Raw genomic sequence first — 22,398 nt, forward strand, 5'->3', positions numbered from 1 at the left:
AAGTGAGCAACTTTTAAAATTCAGAAACATCACTGAAAAGGTAAACTTGCTGTTTTATACTAGTGTTAAATCAGCTGAGTGCTTGGGATTTTACCCGGACGCTAAATCCACCTGCTGGCCCTAATTTAGACAGAAATACTGACCCCAGGGTGGATGATTGTTTTGCCACCTGGGCAAGGGGCACCAGCCCCAGTTTGGGGTGCAGGGGCACAGGGAGAGGGTCTGGCTCTCCCCTGGCCCCAGAGCAGGGGTTTTGGGTTCCTGCCAGCCCCAATCTGTGACATCCCTGCGTGTGGGGATCCGTGTCAGGAACTAAACTGCTGGAAAGGGAATTCCTGATGTTAAACTTGGCTTGGGAATTTTGCTGAGTGATCTGACACTAATGGTCTGGAAAAGCCGGAGAGTTCTCAGTCTGGCTTTCTGCTCCTTCTGCCTTTTTCATGGAATGTGACTTCAGATCAAACGCAGAACTGAACAGGATCTCCTCACAAAATGCTGCCGTCGTTTTCTGTGGCGCAGCAAACAGGTTTCTAATGCTGTGAAATGATTTTTTTTTACTTTGAAAAAGCCTTTTATTTCCAATGTGTGAAATGCCAGCTGTCACTCTTACAAAAATAAATGATGTGAAGTCTTTGATTTGTCAGAGCTGGGGCATTATCCCCAAGTGTGAAATATTTTCTGCTCTCACCCCTGAGTGGAACAAGGAGACAAGTGAGATCCGGGATTTTCAAAGCTATTTAGCAACAAGGACGGTTAATTTTAATTTGATGCCAACATGCTAAGGCTCTTTGATACCAGTGTCCAAGCTTAGGAAATAATTCTTTGTGGTAAAGAAGGTCCTGACTGCTGCAGCCAGGAAATTCAGGCAAGTACCTCTTGATTTTTGGGATGAGGCTGTTTTGCAGTTCCCAAAGTACGTGTTGGCAGTGCTGGAAACTCACTTCTTTTGTGACTACTACTTTTCCTTTCCAGCCCTTCTGGACCTATTTTATATATATTTTTATATATATATATATATTTTTTTTTTAGAGTGAATCTGTGTTGAGATTTTTCAGTGAGGATTATTTTTCCAGGTAGTTGCTGGAAATGCAAAATAAAAATTCAAGATGGCTCAGTACAACTGGTTTGGATGGTTTCTTCACGAGCAGGGCAATGTGTTTCAGCGTGTGGTTGTGATGTCTTTAATTTTCTTACTTATTAATAATTATTCCATTGTAAAATATTTGACTTTGAGAGGTGTAATTCTCATTCTCCTTGGCTTGTTGTGTGCACGCTGGAAAGTCTTTTTGCAGCACAAGGAAATGTACTCAGGCTTAGTAAACCTGGATGGAGTTTTACTGTGGAAGAAGTTAAGGCACCTGGTAAATCTATAAATCCACAGCAATCTGACTAGAGCTTGGAGCATCTCAGGTAATAAAGTTTTAGTGTCTTTAAAAAAAAAATTAGAAAGAAGGATTGGGGAATAAATGGAAAGAATGAAGGATAAGTGAAAACACCCAGATGAAATGGTTTTTAATTTGGTTTAATCTGTGGTGGTGATGACTTTTTTTGTCCAGAAAAAACAAATTTTTTATTAACACTGTCAGAATTTAAATGATTTTTTTTTTTCCCCTGCTCCCTCATTGCTGCTAAGATATACTTGTCAGACACGTGGTTGGTATTGAATTTTATCTTGTAATACTTTTAGCATGGCTCCTTGGAGATCTTCCTTACCATGGGATGGAAAATCTTTGGCAGTGAGTCTTTGGCAGCACTTTTCTCCCAGGTCTTACTTGGCAAAGGGACTGGTGGTGGTTGTAATTTACTTCCTCAGCACTTCCAAAGCCCATGGACCAAAGTGAGGGAGGCAGCCTTCTAAATTTAAAACTGCATCTGAACTGGAGAAATCTCTTTGTTTCAGGGACCTTGGTCAAGACTGGAACTAGATGTGGTTTTTGTTCCACGTCGCTCTGGTTGACAGCGTGACTGTGTTTCCTGTGCTGCTGAAGCCACTTTCTCTGCCTGACCCTGAAAGGTTTTGTCAAATAACTTGTCAGTATTCCTCTTTATTGTCTTTACTGTCCATTTCCTAAACAAGGTGTGGGTATCATCAGTGCTTTCCTTTTGGTTTCTTGCTCGCTGGCTCTGCGCTCGCACACACCTGGTCACAGAACCATGGGATGGTTTGGGTTGGAAGGGACCTTAAAGCTCATCCAGTGCCACCCCCTGCCATGGGCAGGGACACCTTCCTCTATCCCAGGTTGCTCCAAGCCCCGTCCAACCTGACCTTGGACACTTCCAGGGATGGGGCAGCCACAGCTTCTCTGGGCAACCTGGCTGATGTGCAGTGGACAACGGGCCATTCCCCAGTGAGCAGTGTGGGGACAGGCTGGTGGCAAGTGGCTGCTCAAACTGATACTCTGTGGGCTCTCTCTGTTGCCAGGTTTAATAGAGATTTTTATCTCTGTTTTGCTCTATGGAAATGGCTTACTGAAATTCGCTTCCTGTTTTCTTAACAATTGGAAGGACCTGAGAAAATTTTCCCTTAGATGACAAACTCTTGGAAAGCTGACCACTTCTGGAGGTGTGATGTTAAGGTTAGCTTCTTCCGTGGCTAAAATAAATTTCATGAGAGGAGGATTTTTTTTTTTTTTTTAATTAAAAGAACTGAGTTTTCATAATCACAGAATCTGTAAGTCTTCCATGCTCATTTGTTGCAACAATAATGTTTTATGTCTTCGTTTGTATGTTCACCCTTGCTGGTAGCAGCCAATAGTATTGTGAATTAAAAAGAGGAAGATTTGGAAAGCATAGAAGTGTTGTGCTGGGTCAGGCTGTCAATGTGTGTCATCTCTTCTTGATAAATGTCAGCTTTAGTGTAAGGACTCTTATTAAATGGCTTTTTGGAGCTGGGAGGCGGCCCAGGACTTGCTTGGTCTGCTGTCTCCTGAACCTCTGGATGAAAGAATAGGTTATTGGTGTTCCCTGCCTCATACATCCTTCACCCTCCTGTGATGAGGGCTCAGCTGGTGCTGAACATGAAGGCAGTGCTGTGATTTGTCTGCAGCTCATGTGTTGATGGCACAGCAAGAGCAATGTCTGATGTTTTTCGTAATTATTTATTGCATCCCTTGCAATGGAATTAGACCCCTCAGATAAGTGGGATCTCTCTTATTTCTACTGAAATAAGTAGCTTTACTTTTTTATTGGGGTGGGATGTGTGTGTGAGGACCTCATGGGTGGAATCCTCCATGTCATGGGTGAGTTTGTGTTTTGTAGGAGGTAAGTCTTTGAAGTCTGTTTTGTGTGAGTTCAGTCTCATCCTCACAAACATCTTCAGCTGCTTTATGATTGCACAACTGTTATTGAGGCAAGATAATAAGGTAGAACTGGGTCTGAGAACTGCATCCTTTTCATGTGTAAAATGCCTGAGCCTCACAAAAATGCATTTTCTGAAGCTTTATTCTTGTTCTGTTAAGATATCACTGAAATCTCACCGTCCTGCCCATAGGAATGTCACTCATTGTGCACTGAACAGGCACAGTTACATATGCTTCTTTGTTAAACTCAGAATTTGTACAACAATAAGTGGGGTTTTTTAAAAGTCTTTCGCAGCTTTATAGGTTTGATATTATGTTTTGTCAACTGTTTCAATATTATTTTAACTTGACAGCTTCCTTTGGAAGCTCTTCAGCTTCCCAGGGTGCTGGTTATCCTGTGGGGCTGTAATTTTCACAGGCCTTTTGTCTATTCATTTGGTAACGGTGTTCTTCAGTCTGTATTTTTATGTTTTAAAAAGTATTTCATTCTTGAGCTGTAAAATCAATTTTTTGTGGCCCTGGTACTGCAGCATCCTGTATAAACAGTCGTGGATAGTAACTCCCTCAAAGTGTGTCAATGTTGGTGGGATATGTGAAATCACATTGAAAATTTGACTAATTTAATCACTCACAGATGGTGTTTAAGTCATTGCACTTTTCTTTACATATTTTGGGTATTTTTATCATACATTTGATTTATGAATAGTAAGAAGCATATGGGGTAGTACTAACGCAGAAGAGGTTGGGGCTTTTCATATTTATTTTTTCCCTACTTACTGGTTCCTGTAGTTCTCCTGTAGGCTTGGCAAAAAAAATAATTTCCACATCGGCATAAAAATTATTTATATTTTTTGAATCATGATGCAGTTCCGTGCTTTTTTGGCTGCTTAATATAATTTGATTTGTAGCCTGTCCTCCGTTTCTGGTTGCTTTGGGTTTGTTTTAACAGTATTTTAGATAAAAAGCTGTTTGAGTGAGAAGTGGTTTCACTAGGAATAACTTTAAAAAAACCCCTAAAATTAGAAAATTAGGTTAAAAACTCATTCTGGCAGCCAGTGTTTTGAATGCAAATTGTCCTTTCCAGCATTCAAATGAGTGCTCTGGCTCCCTGAAAGACATACAAGAACATTTGCCCAAATTTCAGGGAACTGCTGCATTAGGCTGTACATGAGTATGTTGCTTGTATGTGTGCAAGTAATTTTAAAGTAGAAAATCTGTAACAGCACACAAGGAAAACCAGTGCAGTGTCCCAGCAGGAGCACTGGAGTGTGAACAGGGGCGAGTGATTTACAGAGACCCTTTCCCTTGCTCACTTTTCCCTTCTTTTTTTTTAAAGGAAAGTAGTATTACAGGTTTTTTGGTTTTCTGTTGGTGAATGCAGGTCTAATGTCCAGAACTGTAGGGGAGTATTTGGGCTGATTTGAGTTGTGGCAGCTGCAGGTGTGCTTTTTTGTTCTGTTTATTGTGCCTTGAAATAGTGGGGAAGGGACTGCCTGTGGTGCTGTGCAGTGGCTGCAGAATTGGTTGTGTGCCCATCTGGGTGCTTCACCCCTCCTAACAGAGTTAAATATGCCAGGAAAAAATAAAATAGTCACTTGTCTGTGTGTACAGAACCTGTAAAACTTGAAACCTCAGCTGTGTAATGGAGTTCCCTCTGAATGTGACAGTCTTGAAGCACTTGTGCCAGCGCTGTGGCTGAAGTGTGAGGTTTTATTGTGGAGCTCTTGGGAGTGTTTTACTAAAGATCTGATTTCATCCCGCAGAACTGAGCCGCTGTTGGTAGTGAAACATTGGGGTAACCCCTCCTGAGTGTGTTGCTTTCTCATTAAGTAATTAAAAGACCCCACTGGGAGTATTGCATCCCGCTCTGGAGTCCTCAGCAGAAGAAACATGTGGACCTGCTGAAGTCCAGAGGAGGCCATGGAGATGCTCCAAGGGCTGGAGCCCCTCAGCTCTGGAGCCAGGCTGGGAGAGCTGGGGGTGTACAGCCTGGAGAAGAAAAGCCTCCAGGGAGACCTTGGAGCCCCTTCCAGTGCCTAAAGGGGTTTATAAAAAGAGGGAGAGCAACTTTTTACATGGGCAGATAGTGAGAGGACAAGGAGGAATGGTTTTAAACTAAGAGAGGAGATATTTAGATGAAATGTTAGGAAGATATTCCTCCCTGTGAGAGTGGGGAGGCCCTGGCACAGGTTGACCAGAGAAGCTGTGGCTGCCCCACCCTGGAAGTGTCCAAGGCCAGGTTGGAGGGGGCTTGGAGCAACCTGGGACAGTGGAAGGTGTCCCTGCCCACGGCAGGGGGTGGGACTGGATGAACTTTATGGTCACTTCCATGGACAACTTTCCCAGCGATCAGCAGCGCAGAAGTGGGATGCTGCAGGGAGCTCTTGTAGGAGTCTGAGTGTTTGAAGAAGTCAGTGTAGTCTGTCAAGGCACAAATGGAATGTAACTCTCCCAGGAGAAATGATCTGTGGTTTCTGTGTGGTGCTGCTAGAATGGGGACATGAGCCATGTCCACCCAAGCCACCTCGGGCTGGGGGGGTTGTTTTCGAAAGACCTGTTGCCGTGCCCAAGTGCTTTTGGTACTTACAGGTCCTGCATTTGATTTCTTGCAGCTTTTGCTCTTTCTGGCTGAATTTATGTCCAGTGTGGGTATGGAGATGGACGATTCCTGAGCTTGGGTCACGCAGGGGTTTTGGCAAACCCTTCCAAGTGGCCGTGCTGTCCGGGTGGCAGCACTGTGCTGGTGTGCACTGTGTCTGGGAAAACTGACTGGGAAGAGGCAGAATTTCCCACTGTTTCGTTTGGTGGCAGGCTGGCAATGTAATAAGAGTTGGGGGTTTGGCCCCCAGGGCTGTTTTGCCAAGCTGCACTAACTGCAGTTGAAGCAAGCCTTGGGCAGCCACTAGAGAGAAACAAAGAGCTCTATTCTGAATGCCTGTGAAAAAAGAGCTCTTTTGGAGGGAGACATTTCATCTTTTCCCTTTGTCTTTTCCCTTATTATTCCTTTTTTCCCATAGCTGATAGCTCTACCAGCGTGATGAGGGAGTGACAGATCCCTTAACCTTGGATTCTTCCTGGTTTTGCCATCCTCATACATACTTTGTGACCTCTTCTCCTTCCAGTTACTCCTAACCTGGATTAGAAAGGAGGGGGGGGGAGAAGCCACAACCTTGTTTTACCACTGCACAGTAGGATTTCTAGAAGTTAATAAAAAAGGTTAAAAAAGGTTTCTTTCCCTGATAGGGATACTGATGATCCTTCTGCACACCACCAGCAGCCTGATGATGCTTTTAGAGCTGTGTCACTGCTCTGTTGGGTGGTGAATCTCCAAGTTAAACAGCTGTGAATGATGTTGTTAATACAGAAGTGCACCAAGTCGTACAGGTACCTCGTGCAGGGCAGCCTTTTTCCAAATAACTTTTGCTCTGGAATGTGTGGTCCCTCCCTGCCTGTAAATGTCAGCTTTAATTAAGAGAGAATCTCAGCAATGAGATGCAGACTTATTTTTTTCCTATTATTTTCTTGTAAACTTTCCCTGCTTGCCCTTTTCCCCATTCTCCTTTAATCTTTAGAAAACCTCAGCTCGTGAAAATAAAGGCTGAAAAGTGCCTGCTAGGTGGTGAAATATGAGTAAGCACAAACACCTCGAACCCTGGATTTGCATGTGCTGTGCCCGCCGCCGGCTGCCTTGTCTGCCTTTAGTTGACTCAGGATTTTCAGGAGGCAGAGCAGGGATAATTTCCTCGTTGAGCACTGAACAGGCTGGTTCAAACACCTTGTGTTATCATTATGCATCTTAGCACAGTGGTTCCTTGAAGGAAAACTCTGGCTGTGGGCTGTATAAAGTGGAACTGAATTCAGCTGGTAGGTGGCAACTCCCCAGCCCCGCAGCAGAAGGGTGGGAATGGATCCCATGGATCCCTCTTGGTTTAATTCCTCCTCCACCACACTCTGTTGACTTCTGTGGGCCTGCAAGGGCTGCCTCGGAGCGAGGTGGGAATGGGCATCCATGTCCATCAGCTCATCCCTCTGGCTCATTTCTGTGCACTCCTGTCATCAGCTGCCTTGCCAAGTGAATTTTCCTGCCAAACTTACGGGAAATGGGACACAAAAGCAGCTGGGAAGTGACTTCTGAGGCCCGTCTGGTATTGTGGCCTGTGGTGTTTGAGCTATTTCAGAGGTGACAGAGCAGAGGTTCCTGGTGGTAAAATGCCACCTCAACTCAGTAGAGCCACATTTATGTTATGAAGCAGAAATGAGGGCTCAGGTGGGTGTTGATTTCCCTGCAGGTTTAAAGGGATGGAGTGAAGATGAATCACAAGACTCACAGGTGGCCCTGGTGTTCAGTGAAGCCAAGTATTGTGAATTTGCTTAAATTTTCTATGCACTAATGGGCTTTTACCAGGACTCTTGCACATCTTGTCTCTAGTCTGGGCTTACTCAGATTTTTCCCTGTTGATATCTGTTTCATTCACAGTCTTCCTCAGAAAACTGGGATCTCTTTTAGTTTCAAAAACGTTATTTTTGCAGCCTGATTGCTTGTTTTCAGTGCAGGATTCTGCACATCTGCTCAGTGCCTTAAGGAGTCAATAAGTGCTTCAGGTTGTAATGGACTTTGGCAGTGGGTTTGAAGCCTTAGTAACACTTTGAAATATCCCCTGAACAGGATATTTGTCTTGTGTAACTTGGTCCATGGGAAGCACATCTATTACAGTTTGGGAGAGGCTATCCCTTCTTCTGCACTAAAGATAGTTTCCTTTCTGCTTTTTTTTATTTCTTCTGCTCAACTGTGATTTTTATCTTCTTTTTTCCCCCCATAATCTCTTTATCACTTGGCAATTAAACAGCATTTATTTGTGCTGATTTTTTCCCTACTATTTCTATGACTGGGCAAAAATCATAAGGAAATGAAGGAGTTGGAAAAAGACAAATTGGAAAGAATTTAGCTGAGCATGTTCTGTGTGTCATCCAGTCTGATCTTGCCAAATCAGGCTGAGTTTCTCCTTTACTCTCATCAGAGTCACAGTATTATGTGTTTCCTCTGCCACATGTAGCAGCAAAGGGAAGATAAGAAGGACCTGACCTGTTTATAAACTTCATGGTGGTTGGTTTGGTTACTGTTTGTCCCTTTGTAGATCTTAGTGAAACGTATGTTGGGCTCAGATATTTTTTATTTGGGGTTTTTTTTTTAGCTGTTATCCCAACTGCATCATTTGAAGGGCGAGTACCTTTTGTGCTTCTAAATTAGGGAGATCTGAGCTTCTTTGGAGCGTCTTCGGTTAGCGTAGTTTCCTCTCCCCTCCCCATAAAAAGAAAAAAGCCAAATAAAAATAACTTGGGGTTTCACAGGTTTGGCACCGACCAAACTCTTTTTATCTGAGACCCCCCGAAGCTGGAAGGAGGTGTTCCAGCACGCCATGTGGAGGTCGGTGCCTGTCTTTCCAGAGGTGGGATGTGCTGTGTTTTTAATAACTGTAGGTGGAAGGGATGATCCCGCTGGCTCTTCCTGGCCCCTCTCACGGTTACTCTGGTCCGTGCTTTTGCACGAGTCCTCTCTTGGCAGGCAGAAGATCTGCTACTGCATTTGCCAAGTCTGCAAGAAAGTAATTCTTTGTCTGCCACTGCCGGGTTTGTTTTTTTTTTTTTTTTGGCACCATTTTCTGAGTCGAAATGATAAGTATTTTCAGTCTCTGAAGGTAGTCTCATTCTGTTCCAAAAAACTCCTTTTTGGATCTGATTAAATAAATCTCGTGGATCCAAGTGCTTCAAGTTGGAAAGATAAACATCCTAAAAGACTTGTTTTGTTTTTCATGGAGAAGGCGAGTCTGAGATGTGCTGGATTTGTGATTTTTTTTTTTTTTTTCTGCAGCAGTGAAATAATTTCAAGCTGTTGATCTGCTGAACTAAGAGGCTGTTAGTGATGGGGCAGGAAGCTGTGGCTAGGTAGCACCATCTGAATAAAAACTTGTCAGAAAGCTGCTTTCTGCTAATCCCTGGGAGGAAGTGAGCTATAATCAGCACTAAGTGAGCTAATCACAGGAAATCTATTGCTCAACAGGAGCCTTTAAACAAAAAAAAAAAAGGAGGGGGCGGGGAGAAAAGAAGAATACCCGTGGAGACACTTCATTCTGCTTTTGGACTCCAAAATCTGTTTGATCTAAGAAAATGGAATATCTGATGAAACGAGTAGCCCTCCAATCTCCGCTCAAAAACTGCACCTCTCTTCCAGAATAATGAAGTGTCAAGTCTCATCTCCTCCTGGAAGGTGGTTTTCAGGTATTAAGAGGTGGTGGTGTGGGGAGTGTATAACCGAAGTACCAAAACTGCTGGAGGCCTGGGGGCAGTGGGAGTGAGTCTCCAGACTTTTTCAACAAGGATTTTTATAATATGAAGCAAGAGTGAGATGTGACTGTCTTAAATCTGTCTTGTCACACCAGTCTTTCATTGGAGCATCACGCGCTGGCACTTGTATTGTTTTTAGTTACTCTGTGCCCTTTTTCACTTGACATCTGCTTTGGAGATTTCTTTCCAGGCATCTCCTTTGCTCTTTTCCTGTGCTCTGGACGTGGCTGTCCCGGATGCTGTGACAAGTGTTGCCAGTGGCACCCTGTAAGGCCCTACAGGAAGGGGTGACAGCTGTGGGGATGCTGGAGGGGGAACTCGCTGCTGGAGCAGGGGCAGGGACATGCACCCACTGTCAGCCCTTTTGAGCTGCTCTCATTTCTTCTTCCATTCCTTCTGTCAGACCACAAGCAGTTCTGCTGTGTTGCCTTCAAGCTGTGTCCATGGCCCGAGTGTTCTGCAGTTCAGGTGTTGTCCCAAAAAGGTCCTGCAGCTGTAGAGGCACATCAAGAATTAGGATTTCAAGAAACAAGTGGTTTTGTTTCTTAACACATTGTTAGCCTGAAATCTATTACTTCTCCTTTTTGGTCAACCGTGCACAATGACCTTAAATTTGATGTTTTTGCTGCTCCTTCTGTGTTGTGCTGCCGATAGTAAACGAGCTGAGTAATTTTTACTTGTAGTAAATAGAACTCGAGTTCAGTTTGCAGCGCTGTGATTTTCCTGTCACAGATTTATTTGATTTATTTCACTGATTTAGTTCTGGCCCTCAGAGATCAGTGGCAGTGTAAAGCACAGTATTGTGTGCCAGGAGGAGTTTTATGTGCACGTTATCAAACAGCTCTGAGCTTGATGTGATCAGTTTTGGTTTCTTTTTCCAAGCAGTAGTCCAGTTTAGTTTTGCATCACATCCCAGGCAGTGAAATCACAGGTGCAGCCTAGACTCCTCAAACACATTAATTTGAACATCTTAAGAAGACAAATTCAAGTTATCACAATGTGAGAACTTTCTACAGCAGCTGTTTGATTTGACACAAGGTGCCATCTACCCAGCCCTGCCTGGGGCCTTGCAAGGCTGCTATGTGTGACCAGAACACAGATTTAAAACTTAATCTGCTCAAATACAAGTGCTCCAGGGAAAGTGTGAGCGTGCACTGCAGCAGGGAGGAAAATGATCGTCTTCAGTTTAATTTTATTTACTTTTAGTCGTTCTGAAAAACAAGTTTGAGGAGAAAAATGTTTGTCCTTTTCTAGAAGTCAGAGGAGCTAAATGGCAGCACAGGGCTTTGGCTGGGGTGGGAGTGCGTGTGAGGCTCCATCCCCATCCGGAGGGAGCCCAGGGAAGCCAGGCCAGCACAAGAGCCAGGCTTAGGAAGTTCTTCAGGAGACAGCCCAGCTTTACACTCACACAAGAGGGAACCTGGGGGGGAGAAACAACAGAAAAGCAAGTCAAAGCCAGAGCATTCTGACTAATGTGCTGCAGCAGTGTGTGTCCGTCGGCTTTCTGAAAACGCTGCCCAATTCTCACTTTACTTTCCAGCTTTTACTCACTGTCAGGGTTGTTTCTGGGTGTTTTCCCACCAGTGGCAGCGACAGGAACTGCTGTCTGTCCTGTGACCTGGGTATGCCGTGGGTTGTCGGGCCCTTTTCATCCCCGAAAGGAAGAGAGGTAGTGAGCAGCAGGGTGTAGATTGTAAAAATGAAACTCAACACATGTGCAGATCAGTCTCTGCAGGGGCTGGGAGGAACAGGAGGGTGGATTAAGCTACAGGAGTTGCTCCCTGTGTGTGTCCTGCCTCACCCTGGCTGGGCAAAGGTGGGAAGGTTAATGGTGCTGAGTTAACTGTTGGACCTGGTGATCGGAGAGATCTTTCCCAACCTACATGATTCGTCGAGAGAGGAGTTGCAGTTGTGAGGAGCTTGACTTCAGGTCTCCAGCATTGGTGGTGAGTGATTTAGACAGCACAGACCCTGTCTGGACACTCTGCAGTGGAGGAGAAGAGCACATTTGCCCTTCAGCTGCTGCAGTGGGTACTGAGAAGGTGTCCGAGGCTGCTGAGGATGGAGAGGGTACTTTCATTTTTGCTGCCTCAGTGCAGGGCAGGAAACCTTTGTCAAAAGGAGGGGACAGCAGTTGGGAGGAGTGTCATATACTGGGCATGAGGATTGAGAGTCAGAGGGCCCTGTGGTCACCAGCACTGCCACCTGCAGATGTGCTTTGTGGGTTAAGCAGCAGAGTTGTGGGGAGAAAAGCCTTTAGCTCTTTTTACGTCTTTTTTTTTGGGTATGTAGTGGGTTGCAGTGCTGTCCTGTGGTGGTACTGAATCTGTCTGAAGGCTGTAGTTAAGTATTATTTGCAGCTTCACAGCTCGTCTCTGTGGTTCAATCCATTGCTTTCCAGTTCTTGTATTAAGTGTAGTGCAAATAGTGACTGAGGGGGAATTGCTGATGTGCTTGAATACATTATTATTACTGGTATTTCCTTCACTGGCAAAGATGAAAGTGAATTCCTCTTCCACATGTTACCTTTAACATACTTTTGTGAGGTTGCTCAAGCTCAGGTTAACTATTTTAGTAAATGTCTTTCAGCCAAGCCTAAAAAAACCCCACCATTAATTGTGTTGTCTGATTCTGTCTGAGAAATATGAACCTGACATCTCCTTTGCTGGGTTACAGACTGCTGGCAGGCACGGGGGGAAAAAAATTCCCCATGTCCTTGCAATTCCCTGCACAAGGCATGAATCAGCAGGACAAGCACACGTGGGTGGTGGTGCAGGAGTGACTACGTCTGGCTGCTGGGATCTGAACGGGCTCCTTCTCCTCTTTGGGGGACTGAGAGAGCAGAAACGGAGCCTCAGAGTGTATTTGCACGCTCCTTTTTATTTTTTTTTTTCCCCGTTTCTAAAAATCCCTCCTCCAGTCATTGCCCATAATGCCAAACCTCCGTAGCAATTCCCGAAGTACTTCCTGACGCCGTGGAAGTTTCCCTTGCGTGATGAAGCCGGGGTAAGGATAGAGGAGAGGGGAACTGCTCTTTTCTTCAGCTGAGTGCAGAAGAAAAAGACCTGTTTGGATTTGAACCTGGACAAAATGATTGATTTTTTTTGGTTCCCCCCCACCACCTCTGATGGTAACTGAAGGATTGGAATTCTGCTTCCTGGAGCTGTGTGATTTATTTAAATCCTGAATTCGAAGCTGCCCTGCATTGAAATGGGCCTTTGTGCAAACTAGGTGTGAATTTAGCACTTTATTTTAAACAACGATCTTTGAAGCAGCCGCTCAGAAATTTCACTACTTTGTGTTAGTAAATAAATCACAGTTGAAGTTTTTCCTTAAAGCTGAGGTTTTCCTAAACCACGGTTTTAATGAGCTGGAAGGAGCCAGTCCCTCGGGTGGGAAGCTGATGCCTGGGCTCTTTGTGCCACTCCAGTTTGCTCCACCAGCCCCACGGTTTGTTTTCCCCCCGTGGAGCTCCTGGGCTGTACTTGGAGCGGGGTCAAGGATCTCTCTGAACACTTTGAACACTCAGCAGCTGATGGGAGCTGCAGCTCTGGGGGTTCTGCTCAGATGCTGTTACACCAGTTTCTTGAAGTGCCTGATTTTCTTCTGGAATAGATTTGGATTTTCCATATACTTGCTTCCAACTTGTTCTGCAGTTTCTTCTCTTGGCTGCACAAGATGCTAAGGAATAACTCATTTTGGATCAAGAATCTCTAATACTGGGCATGTGATGAGCTGCTTCTGTCACTGAAAATGAAGAATTTTTACTAGAGTGAGAATTTATTTTAAAAACGAGTCAATAGAAGTGCTGTTAATTTTTATCGATTGATTGATTTATTGATTTGATTTGTAACCTGAATACCACATTTCAGCATCGTTAATTTGGTGACTGGGCTCTCTGAGGGAGCATGTGGGGGAATTACCGTGGGTTTGGAGGGCCAAGTCTGTTCTTGTCCAGTTTCAGATGCAGGTGAGTTGTTTATCCTTACATCCTGCTCTTGCTATTATCAGACAGCTCGAAAAAATCTGCACAGGTGGAGGAAATTATTGTTTTAGAAAAGTACAAAAGGCTACTCATGATGTTTCTTTCTTCACACAGTTTGTATCATTTTGGCATTCAAGCTATATGATATGCTTATTTGCCTACTGTGATTTTTTTAGCTGTCTGATTGCATTTGTTCAAAAGAAGGAATTCTTTAACTGTCTGTTCCCACTTGGATAGCTAAGGACCCTCTATCCTGCTGTTTTCTGAGGTTTGATTAGCAGAAGGGACATAGATTATGGTCCCCTGTGCTGCCATCACTCCAAACCCAACTTCAATAGGACTTTCCAATATGTATCTGTATATATGAATATATATTTTTAGGAATATACATACATATCTGTATGTATGAATATGCATTTTTTACATTTTTGATTGAATAAATCAGTTTGACTTGGTGGATATATTGTGTGTATATATAAGGTGAATACCTTATATTTGGTTTATACATCTCAAATTGGTGTCAGGTATTTGGTGCAAACAGTGTGTTGTAAGGGAAGCATTTGGAATTAACATCTCTGTGGGTAGGCTGCTCAGGCCTGCTGTTGGATTGCAGGATACTTAATTTTTTTTCCTCCATGTTGCAGTGCAGGTACTGGAAAACACAGAATGTCCTGTAGATAAGTTGCAGCCTCTGAAAGAGCGATCAGTAAGAGAATTTGGAAGAGTGTTGGGTGGTGGGAATCGCTGCCTGACTCCCAACTGCATCCCTGCAGACTCGTGGGGGTGTGGCAGGGCTATTTGTCACCCCATCATCAGCAAAGGGCTCCAGGGCAGGTCTGTAGAGGTGGGTGTTGCACAGCTCGGGGAGCTCTTCCCCAGCAGCCTCCAAGTCAGTGGAGCAACCAGCACATGTCCAGTTTTTACTGCACTGCCAGAGTGTTGTGCTGCTTGTGCCTCTGAAGGTGTTTGTGCAGAAATGATGTGCTTTCGTGGGCATTTATGGGGATAATTAATTTTAATTTCCCTGGATCTTAACGACATAAACCAGTGTGCTCTTGTGCTGCCCCAGTCCAGGCTGCTGGCCTGATTTGTGTCCATCTGTTGGGATTTGTCAGCATTCACCCACCCTGTGAAATGACAGGGAATGACAGTCCACGAGCTTCTAGTTCTGCTGCTCAGGCCCTGCTGGCAGGATGCAGGTGTCGTGTGAGTCGTTGGGTAGCACAATAATTGAGAGGGGATTGCACTGTCTTGTCCTGGCTCTTGTGAATAATGACACTGATAACATGTGGCTGCGACTGAGTCATGCCCTGGCACCGTGATGGGAAGTTGGTAGGCACCAGGAGGCCATTCATTTCCCAAACTGTTGTGAGAGGAGAAGGAGGAGGAAATATGTTGGCTCCTGTTCCAAAGAGGTAGCTTGTCATTTGAGTGAACAGAGGAATTAGGTGCTTGTTTGTTACTCAGCTGTTATTGAGAGGTAATTTCTGTAAATCTTTCTTTGTGCCATTTACTCTGTATCAGAGAGGTGCCTGTTTCCTGGTGATCAGAGAAAAATCTCCAAAATATTATGAGGAGGGAGGAAATGCCAGCGCAGATTTTTTTGAATAGGGAATGTGTCATGTAGATGTTTTATCGTGCTGTGGTTTTAGCTTTAGCAGCTGTTTGCCCATGTTCTCGCTCATGTTTTTGTTCAGGATTCAAAAAGGATTGGGGTGATACTATATATGCTTTTTTAGAAAAGGAGAAGGTGTGGCACCAAGTGGGGAAGCAATGCAAGGCCCCATTCAGAAGTGGAGTGCACCCTGTGGATCTTAGTCCTGTGCTCTTTAACGTAGGCTGTGTAATATGGGTAGAGATTCTTAATGCAGCTTGATGTGGACAGTGTGCTCAATTGTGACTTACTAACATAAGCAGTTCTTTTGTTCCCAAGATCTTGTCTGATAAATGACAAGAAGGAAAACATCTAAGGCTTTTAAAGCTGTTTGGTACTAGAGCATGAAGCTCTTTGGGCTAGAGCTACCCTTAAAAGATGTTGTACTTGTGCCCTTACTGTGCCCTTTGTGTGAGCAGGGAACCAGATCTGGGAATTGTTCATTTTGTCTGGGTTAGTTTTATCACTGGAAATGTTTGTTGCTCCATCCCACAAATGCTGCTGCTTGCACAAATGAATGGGTGGCCCAGAAGTGGGAATGAGGAAGGGATTTGCTTCCTTTGGTGGAGGTGTCAGTGCCTGCCCGTGCAGTGCTTGCTGTGTTCCTCAAAGTTGAATTCACACCTCCTTCCACTTGTCCAACAGAAGAAATGCTACATTCCTGCATTCCTGTGCTCTTTTTCTATGTTAACACAAATATTTCTCTTCCAGGGCTTTCACTAGCTATTGAGAACCATGTCTGACAACGGAGAACTGGAAGACAAGCCACCAGCTCCTCCTGTCCGGATGAGCAGTGTCATCTTCAGTTCAGGGGGCAAAGATCCTTTGGCCGCCAACCACAGCTTGAAACCCCTGCCCTCTGTCCCAGAAGAGAGAAAACCTAGGTCGAAAATCATCTCCATATTCTATAGCAATGAAAAAGGTAAGATGCCTCTCTTTTCCGAGGTATTCCTTTGCTCTCCTTGTAAGTTTTGGTCCTTTAGATGTCCTTTAGACATCTGAGTCCAGCCTGTCCAAGCATAGGGGACTGGAAAACCACCACCACACCTATTGCTTCTCCTGTTTACTGCCCAGTTTGAAGAAATGCATTTCCAAACAACCCTGGCATTCCTGGGGATCATGTCACTTAAATGCAGATTTCTGGTTTAAACTGGGCATCCAGCTGGTTTGGAAGTTATTTCATGTTGATGATCATTCATGTGGCACCTTGAGGAGGAAAAAAGATAGTAAAGAAATAGTAGTGAAAGTGCAGTGTGCATGTGGGAAAACTGAGAGAAATTACATCCTTTTACCTGTGGAAATGCACTGTTAGGATTGATTACTCATGGGGGAAAACCTGAGTTGCTGTAATCAGGATTATTTCTGGGAAAAATTTTGCTATAATGAAACTAGACTGTGGTTGTGTGTTGTTTCTGTCCTCTTTTTTGTATATACAGCACTGGAGTCTAATCCTGTCTCTCCAGGGTGTCTGTATCTGTACAACAGAAGGGTGCATAGACAGAAATATCTTCTAGCATCTGGGTGGTAAAACTGCACAGGCAGTTAAGCCTGGCCTGAGGCAGCTCAGGGACTTAAGCCTGACCTGTATCTGCTAAGCATTTTATTAATCTACTAGTTAACATTTTTCTGGTCACTATTAATATGCCCCTTGGAGAAGAGCCTGCTGCTCTTAGTTCCTTCTAGTTGTGCTCTTGTCTCCCTGTGCCTTGCTGCTGGTGTACTGTAGAGGTGCAGGGCTGATTTGGTCATGCCAACACAGGTTTGGTTGTTTCAGGAGGTTTTGCTCCTCTGGTTGTTTATTCTCGTGGCTGAGTGTTCTCCCCAGGGCTGGTTTTCACTCTTGCTCAGCTCTTTGAGCAGTCCCTTTGCAGCCATGCCTCACCTGGAGGGCAGGCTTCCCTCTCATTCCAAAGCCTGGCTTTCCGCTCTCAACAGTAGGTGTGTTTTCCTTTGGGGAGGATGGAAGGATTTTTGGCCGGTGTAGCTTTGGGAAGCAGCACAGTTACTTCACAAGTTCATTTCTAGTGAATTAGCCGCCCATGGCTGGGTTGCAGGAGTAGCAGTGGTGGTCTTTTTACTGACATGGGTGAGCCTGAAGGAGGTGAGTCCGTAAGCAGACAGTGAGAAGCTACTACAGGTTGGTGGCAGCACCCCAAGAGAGACTCCAGACCTCTGAGGGTGGTGAATTTGGGTGCTGAAGGTGGCAAATCTGGGTGCAGTCAGCTCGGGGTAGTGGCACGTGCCTGGAGCAGGTTCTGGCTTAGCCCTTCAATCCTGCAGAAACTGGTGTTTTACTATTAAATTGTTGGTTGTGGGAGGAAATGCCTGGAATTTGTCGTGGCGAGTGCTGCAAGGAAATCTTGTGGGGGAATCAGACCTGCCCATCTTCAGGCAAGAATGGTTTAGGAGCTGGGATGGCACTTGTCATGTTGCAGTGGTGGTTCGTCAGAGCATTTGAGCCCTTTTTACAGAGTTATAGTAAAGTAGAACATAAACCCCATGTGAAGGAAGGTTTTGCTTGCTCTGAATTAGTAAGACAAGTGAATTATGAATACAAGTGGGTACAGTACAACTGGAGAGTTTTGTGACGTTCCATAGCACCTTTTCTTCTCCACGGATGTTTTCTCTTTCCATCTTGATGGTGGTTTTGTTGGTTGCTGAAATGTCTGGGGAGGTGGTTGAGGAATTATCTAAAATTGTATTGGCTCATCTGAGATTGCTTTGGAGTCCCATTAAGTTTATTCAGACCACTCTAAATACTGGTGTGTACCAAATTTAGGGAAATTTATCTGCATACTTGGTTAGAATGTGTGTCTATCTACTGATACTTAGTGTTACAAATTAAAATGGAAGGAGTAATTTCTGCTGAGAAAAATACATTTTAAGAAAAATTGTGTCCGTTGGTGTTTTCTAGATGTCAAAAATTCATTCAGATAATGTACTTCTGAAAAAAAAAAAAGGCAGATTTTCCTGTTAGTCGAGATAATGTGGTTAGGAAAAATGAAAATTGAATTACCTAACTGGAAGAAACTATCTGAAAGGTGTAGTTTTTTTGATTTGGAAGAAACTTGTCTATTGGATGACCCACAACAAGGCTAATGCAAACATCCAAAGAAAGGATTTTGGCCCTCAAGTCTGCAAAACTGGCTGTCAAATGTAAGCAGAACAGAAGTGGACACAGTGTCTTTCTGGCACTAACACAATAGTCAGATGGTAGTTGTTTTGTTCATTAGCATGGCTGGGATGCACCCTCCCCAGAAATGCTCAGTTAAATCCTTTTTTTCTTGAAATTCAGCTGCTGGGAAGCTTTATAGAAATATTAGCCTCATGCTTGGATTTAAAAAATACACTGGGACTAGATGCAAAATAATCTGTCAGCCTGGGATAGAAATTTTGCCATGGGGAAAAAATTTCTCCAGCTGGTGCAAAAGTTAACAAATCACTACAGAAATGGTAAATTCTCCTTTTCAGAAAATGAAGGGATGCCCTTGCTGTTATCCAGGAATGTTGTTTGGCTTTGTCTGAAAACCTCTGTCCATATGATTTTGTAAGGTCCTCCCTCTTGGGAGGTTTCTGTAGCTGAGGAGGGGATGTGCTTTGGGGGACTCCCTGCAGGTGATGAGATGTAGCAATTACACAGTTTCTGCCCCAAGTCTGAGCTCGTTCTGTGCTGAAATAATCATAAGAGTTTGAAGGGATTATTTAATCACCTCGTCACGGAGGGTTTGTTCCCCCTGGTTCCATTGTTTAGGATAAATGAAGCGATAGTCATCTTCTTACTAGAGTACTTAATCACCATGAATTTCCTTGGCCTGACTTCTGAAGTCAAAGGAACCTCTGTGTGGTTTTGGAAAGCTTTAAAATAGTCCCCTAAAAGAAGAAATGTTTGAGCAGAACGTGCTGATGGCACCACCCAGGGTCGCACATGTGGCGCGCTCAGGGCAGATTTCGGTGTGGTTTCAGCTGGAGCTCAGTAACTCCAGATTTCACCTGGAGTCAGCTGCCTGCTACCACCAGCTGTTGGGAAACAGCTGTGATTCCTGCCTTGTGCAGGGGATTTGGCTGGTGGGAAGCGAGGGATGTGTGAGGATGGGTTTGCCGTGTGAAGTGCCCAGGGTGGTGCCTTTGCTGCGAGTGCCTGTGGCTTCATTTGGGGAAGAGTCCAGTTGTGTTTGAGTTGAGTTGTATTTTTGAGGCACCTCCTTAATCACACAGCATTTCTCCAGCTCACTAAATCCTTCCAAAGGACCTGTGTGTCTTCCCCTCCCGGGAACAGGGGGACTATGCTGCTGTCCCTGCAGGTCCAAGGGGCAAAGTTTTGGCATTTCTCCCACGACCAACAATTTAATAGTAAAACACCATTTTCTGCAGGATTGAAGGGCTAAGCCAGAACCTGCTCCAGGTGCCACTACCCCAAGCTGACAGCACCCAGATTTGCCACCTTCAGCACCCAAATTCACCACCCTCAGAGGTCTGGAATCTCTTTTGGGGTGCTGCCACCAACCTGTAGTAGCTTCCTGCTTACAGACTTATTTCTTTCAGGCCCACCCGTGTCAATAAAAGACCACCACTTCCTGCTTTCATTACTGTTTGAGGCAAGCGTTGCCCTTCACTAAAGGGATTCCCTTTGCAATCCAGAGCTGTTCCAGACCCAGCCAGAGGCTGGGAAGCAGTGTGGCCTCCCCGTGGCCTTGTTCTCAGAGCTCGAGGATGTCCTGCCAGCACATGACTCACCGGGCTTGCCTCTGGCAGGAGCTGTTTGTTTGAAGTGCTGCTCTGCTCCACTGTTCCTGTGGGCAGAGGAATGACTTTTAGTCTCCTTGCCTTGCCTACTGATGGGATCTATGTGTTTTTGGAAGGAGCGGGTTTATTTACACAGCGCATGCTGGATGGGTTCAGCACCAGCTCCTGTTCCCTACATGTCAAGTGCTCCTGAACAGGAACCTTCCCAAGGAATATAACTTTTTAAAATATATTTTTTCCCCTCTTGCTTTCACACAACTGCAAGAAATTGGGAAGAAATAGGGAGGAAATGGTGCTTTCCTCAGTTTTCACAGCAGCAGTTTCTCCTGTCCCGTGACCGAAGGCTCTTAATGAGAACGTCTGACAGCCCGTTTGCTTTTTGGCTCTGCCCTGTGCAGCCATATTAAAGATATCCTGTTTATAGCAGCCGTGTCTTTCCACGGCATTGTTCAGCTGCAGGCAGCCCACATGGCTTTTCATTTGGGAGCATTGTCCTCGCTGCCTGTCCTTCCCTTCCCGCCAGCCTGAGGGGATTTCAGGGATTTCAGGCGGATTCCTGGCTCGGAGCGGCACCGTCTGTGCTTGCTGCGGGGTATTGAAGAGGGTGCTGCTTTACCTGCTTTTTCTGTACTGAAACAACAGGATTTTTGAGGTGAATTTAAAAACAAAGCAGAAAAAAAAAAAATTTAAACACACACCCCCCCAACCCTCTCCCAAAACCCCCCAGGCAAACAAACGAACAAACAAAAAACCCAAAGCCCCAGGCTTTAGAAAACATCTTATAAATTTAATTGGATCTGGGTTGGATTGTGCGCATGGTCTTCCTAATTATCTGTTCCTGCTCCTGGTACTTGGTATGCTCTTTTTTCCCTTTTAATTTAAATTAGGTAATTGCTCTGAGGCTATAAACTCTTATCTTCATCACAGGAAGTCCTATTTTGCATTAATTAACTTGAATTGAAGCAGTGAGGCAACTGAGTTTTAGGTGTCTTTAGGGTGAACTTGAGGTTGAACTGAAGTTGCCTTCACTGCTTTTCTTAATCCATATTAAAATGTCCTTTTTTGCATTGTAAACATTTAAAAAGTTCAGATTTCATGTGCTCAACAGAGCACTCTGGTGCTCTTAATCACTTATTTTCTTGCTGCTGTAATATAAATTATTTGAATGGAACAAGGCGTTGATTTTTAGAATCACAGGATGGTTTGGGGCGGAAGGGACCTAAAGACCACCCAGTCCCACCCCCTGCCATGGGCAGGGACACCTTCCACTATCCCAGGTTGCTCCAAGCCCCGTCCAACCTGGCCTTGGGCACTTCCAGGGATCCAGGGACAGCCACAGCTTCTCTGGGCAACCTGTGCCAGGGCCTCCCCACCCTCACAGGGAAGAGTTTCTTCCTGACATCGAGACCTTTGAATGTCTTTTTCAGGAAGCAAGAAGAAAGAAAAGGAGCGGCCAGAAATCTCCCCGCCGTCAGATTTTGAGCATACCATCCATGTTGGCTTTGATGCTGTCACTGGAGAGTTCACGGTGAGTATTCCTGCCTTGGGGTGCCTTGGAAGACACTCGTGGTCAGTGCTGTAGTGAAACCAAGGCAGTGCTTTAGGTTAAAGTGCAAGTTTAGTCTCTATTTATATCAAAGAACTAATTTTCCTATGTGTTTGTACAGCACACAGAGTTATGATGCCATGACCTGTTAGTGCTTCTCCAGTGTCAGTGTCACATCTGGTGCTTTGTGTCACAGCAGGAAAACCCTCCCTGACAAAGCTCCCTCACTTTACTGTTGTTAGTGGGTAACAGTGGTTCTGCTGAGCGTTGTTGTGTCCCCATTCCTCACATCTGGCTCAATACAGCTGCAAGAGGTGCTGCTGTGTTGGCACCATGGTTTGTGTTGCCACCTGTGGCTCCCCATTAAGCACATGTTGCTCATGTGCTTAAGGCTGTGCTTGTTGTGCTTTTTATAGAGGGAAGAAGTTTGGTTTGCTCTTTAAAAATCTTTAAAACACTAGAACACTTAAAATCCCCTGTTTTTTCAGGGAATGCCAGAACAATGGGCTCGGTTGCTTCAGACCTCAAATATCACCAAGCTAGAACAGAAGAAGAACCCCCAGGCAGTACTGGATGTGCTGAAATTCTATGACTCCAAAGACACAGCAAAACAGAAATATCTGAGTTTTTCTGCTCCAGGTGAGAGCCAAGTGTGTGCAAGACATATTGGAGTTGGGTATTTGGAGCACAGTCTTCCTCTCAGAATAATAGATCAGGTTCAGATGCTGATTCAGTGAGGAACAAATACTTGAAGGTGGATTTAAAACTTACTGGAAACTGGCGTTGTCCAGTTAATTTCCTGTTTTAAGTAGAGAGTGGAAGAAAGAGC

The 22,398-nt window shown here is 44.7% G+C and overlaps 1 protein-coding gene across 1 annotated transcript in view; it reads left to right on the forward strand.

Annotated features, from left to right (window-relative positions):
• The window catches only part of PAK2 (p21 (RAC1) activated kinase 2), a 39,354-nt gene that overhangs the window by 4,924 nt on the left and 12,032 nt on the right, over positions 1-22,398 (forward strand). The window contains exons 2-4 of the mRNA XM_027724893.2: positions 15,992-16,202; positions 21,451-21,551; positions 22,058-22,208. Coding sequence (XP_027580694.1) covers positions 16,016-16,202; positions 21,451-21,551; positions 22,058-22,208 — 439 coding nt within the window. The 5' untranslated portion in view covers positions 15,992-16,015. The remainder of the gene's footprint in view (positions 1-15,991; positions 16,203-21,450; positions 21,552-22,057; positions 22,209-22,398) is intronic.

Source organism: Pipra filicauda, unplaced genomic scaffold (assembly GCF_003945595.2).
Source record: "Pipra filicauda isolate LSUMZ 115617 unplaced genomic scaffold, ASM394559v2 scaffold90_size2875636_pilon, whole genome shotgun sequence".
Taxonomy (NCBI): Eukaryota; Metazoa; Chordata; class Aves; order Passeriformes; family Pipridae; genus Pipra; species Pipra filicauda.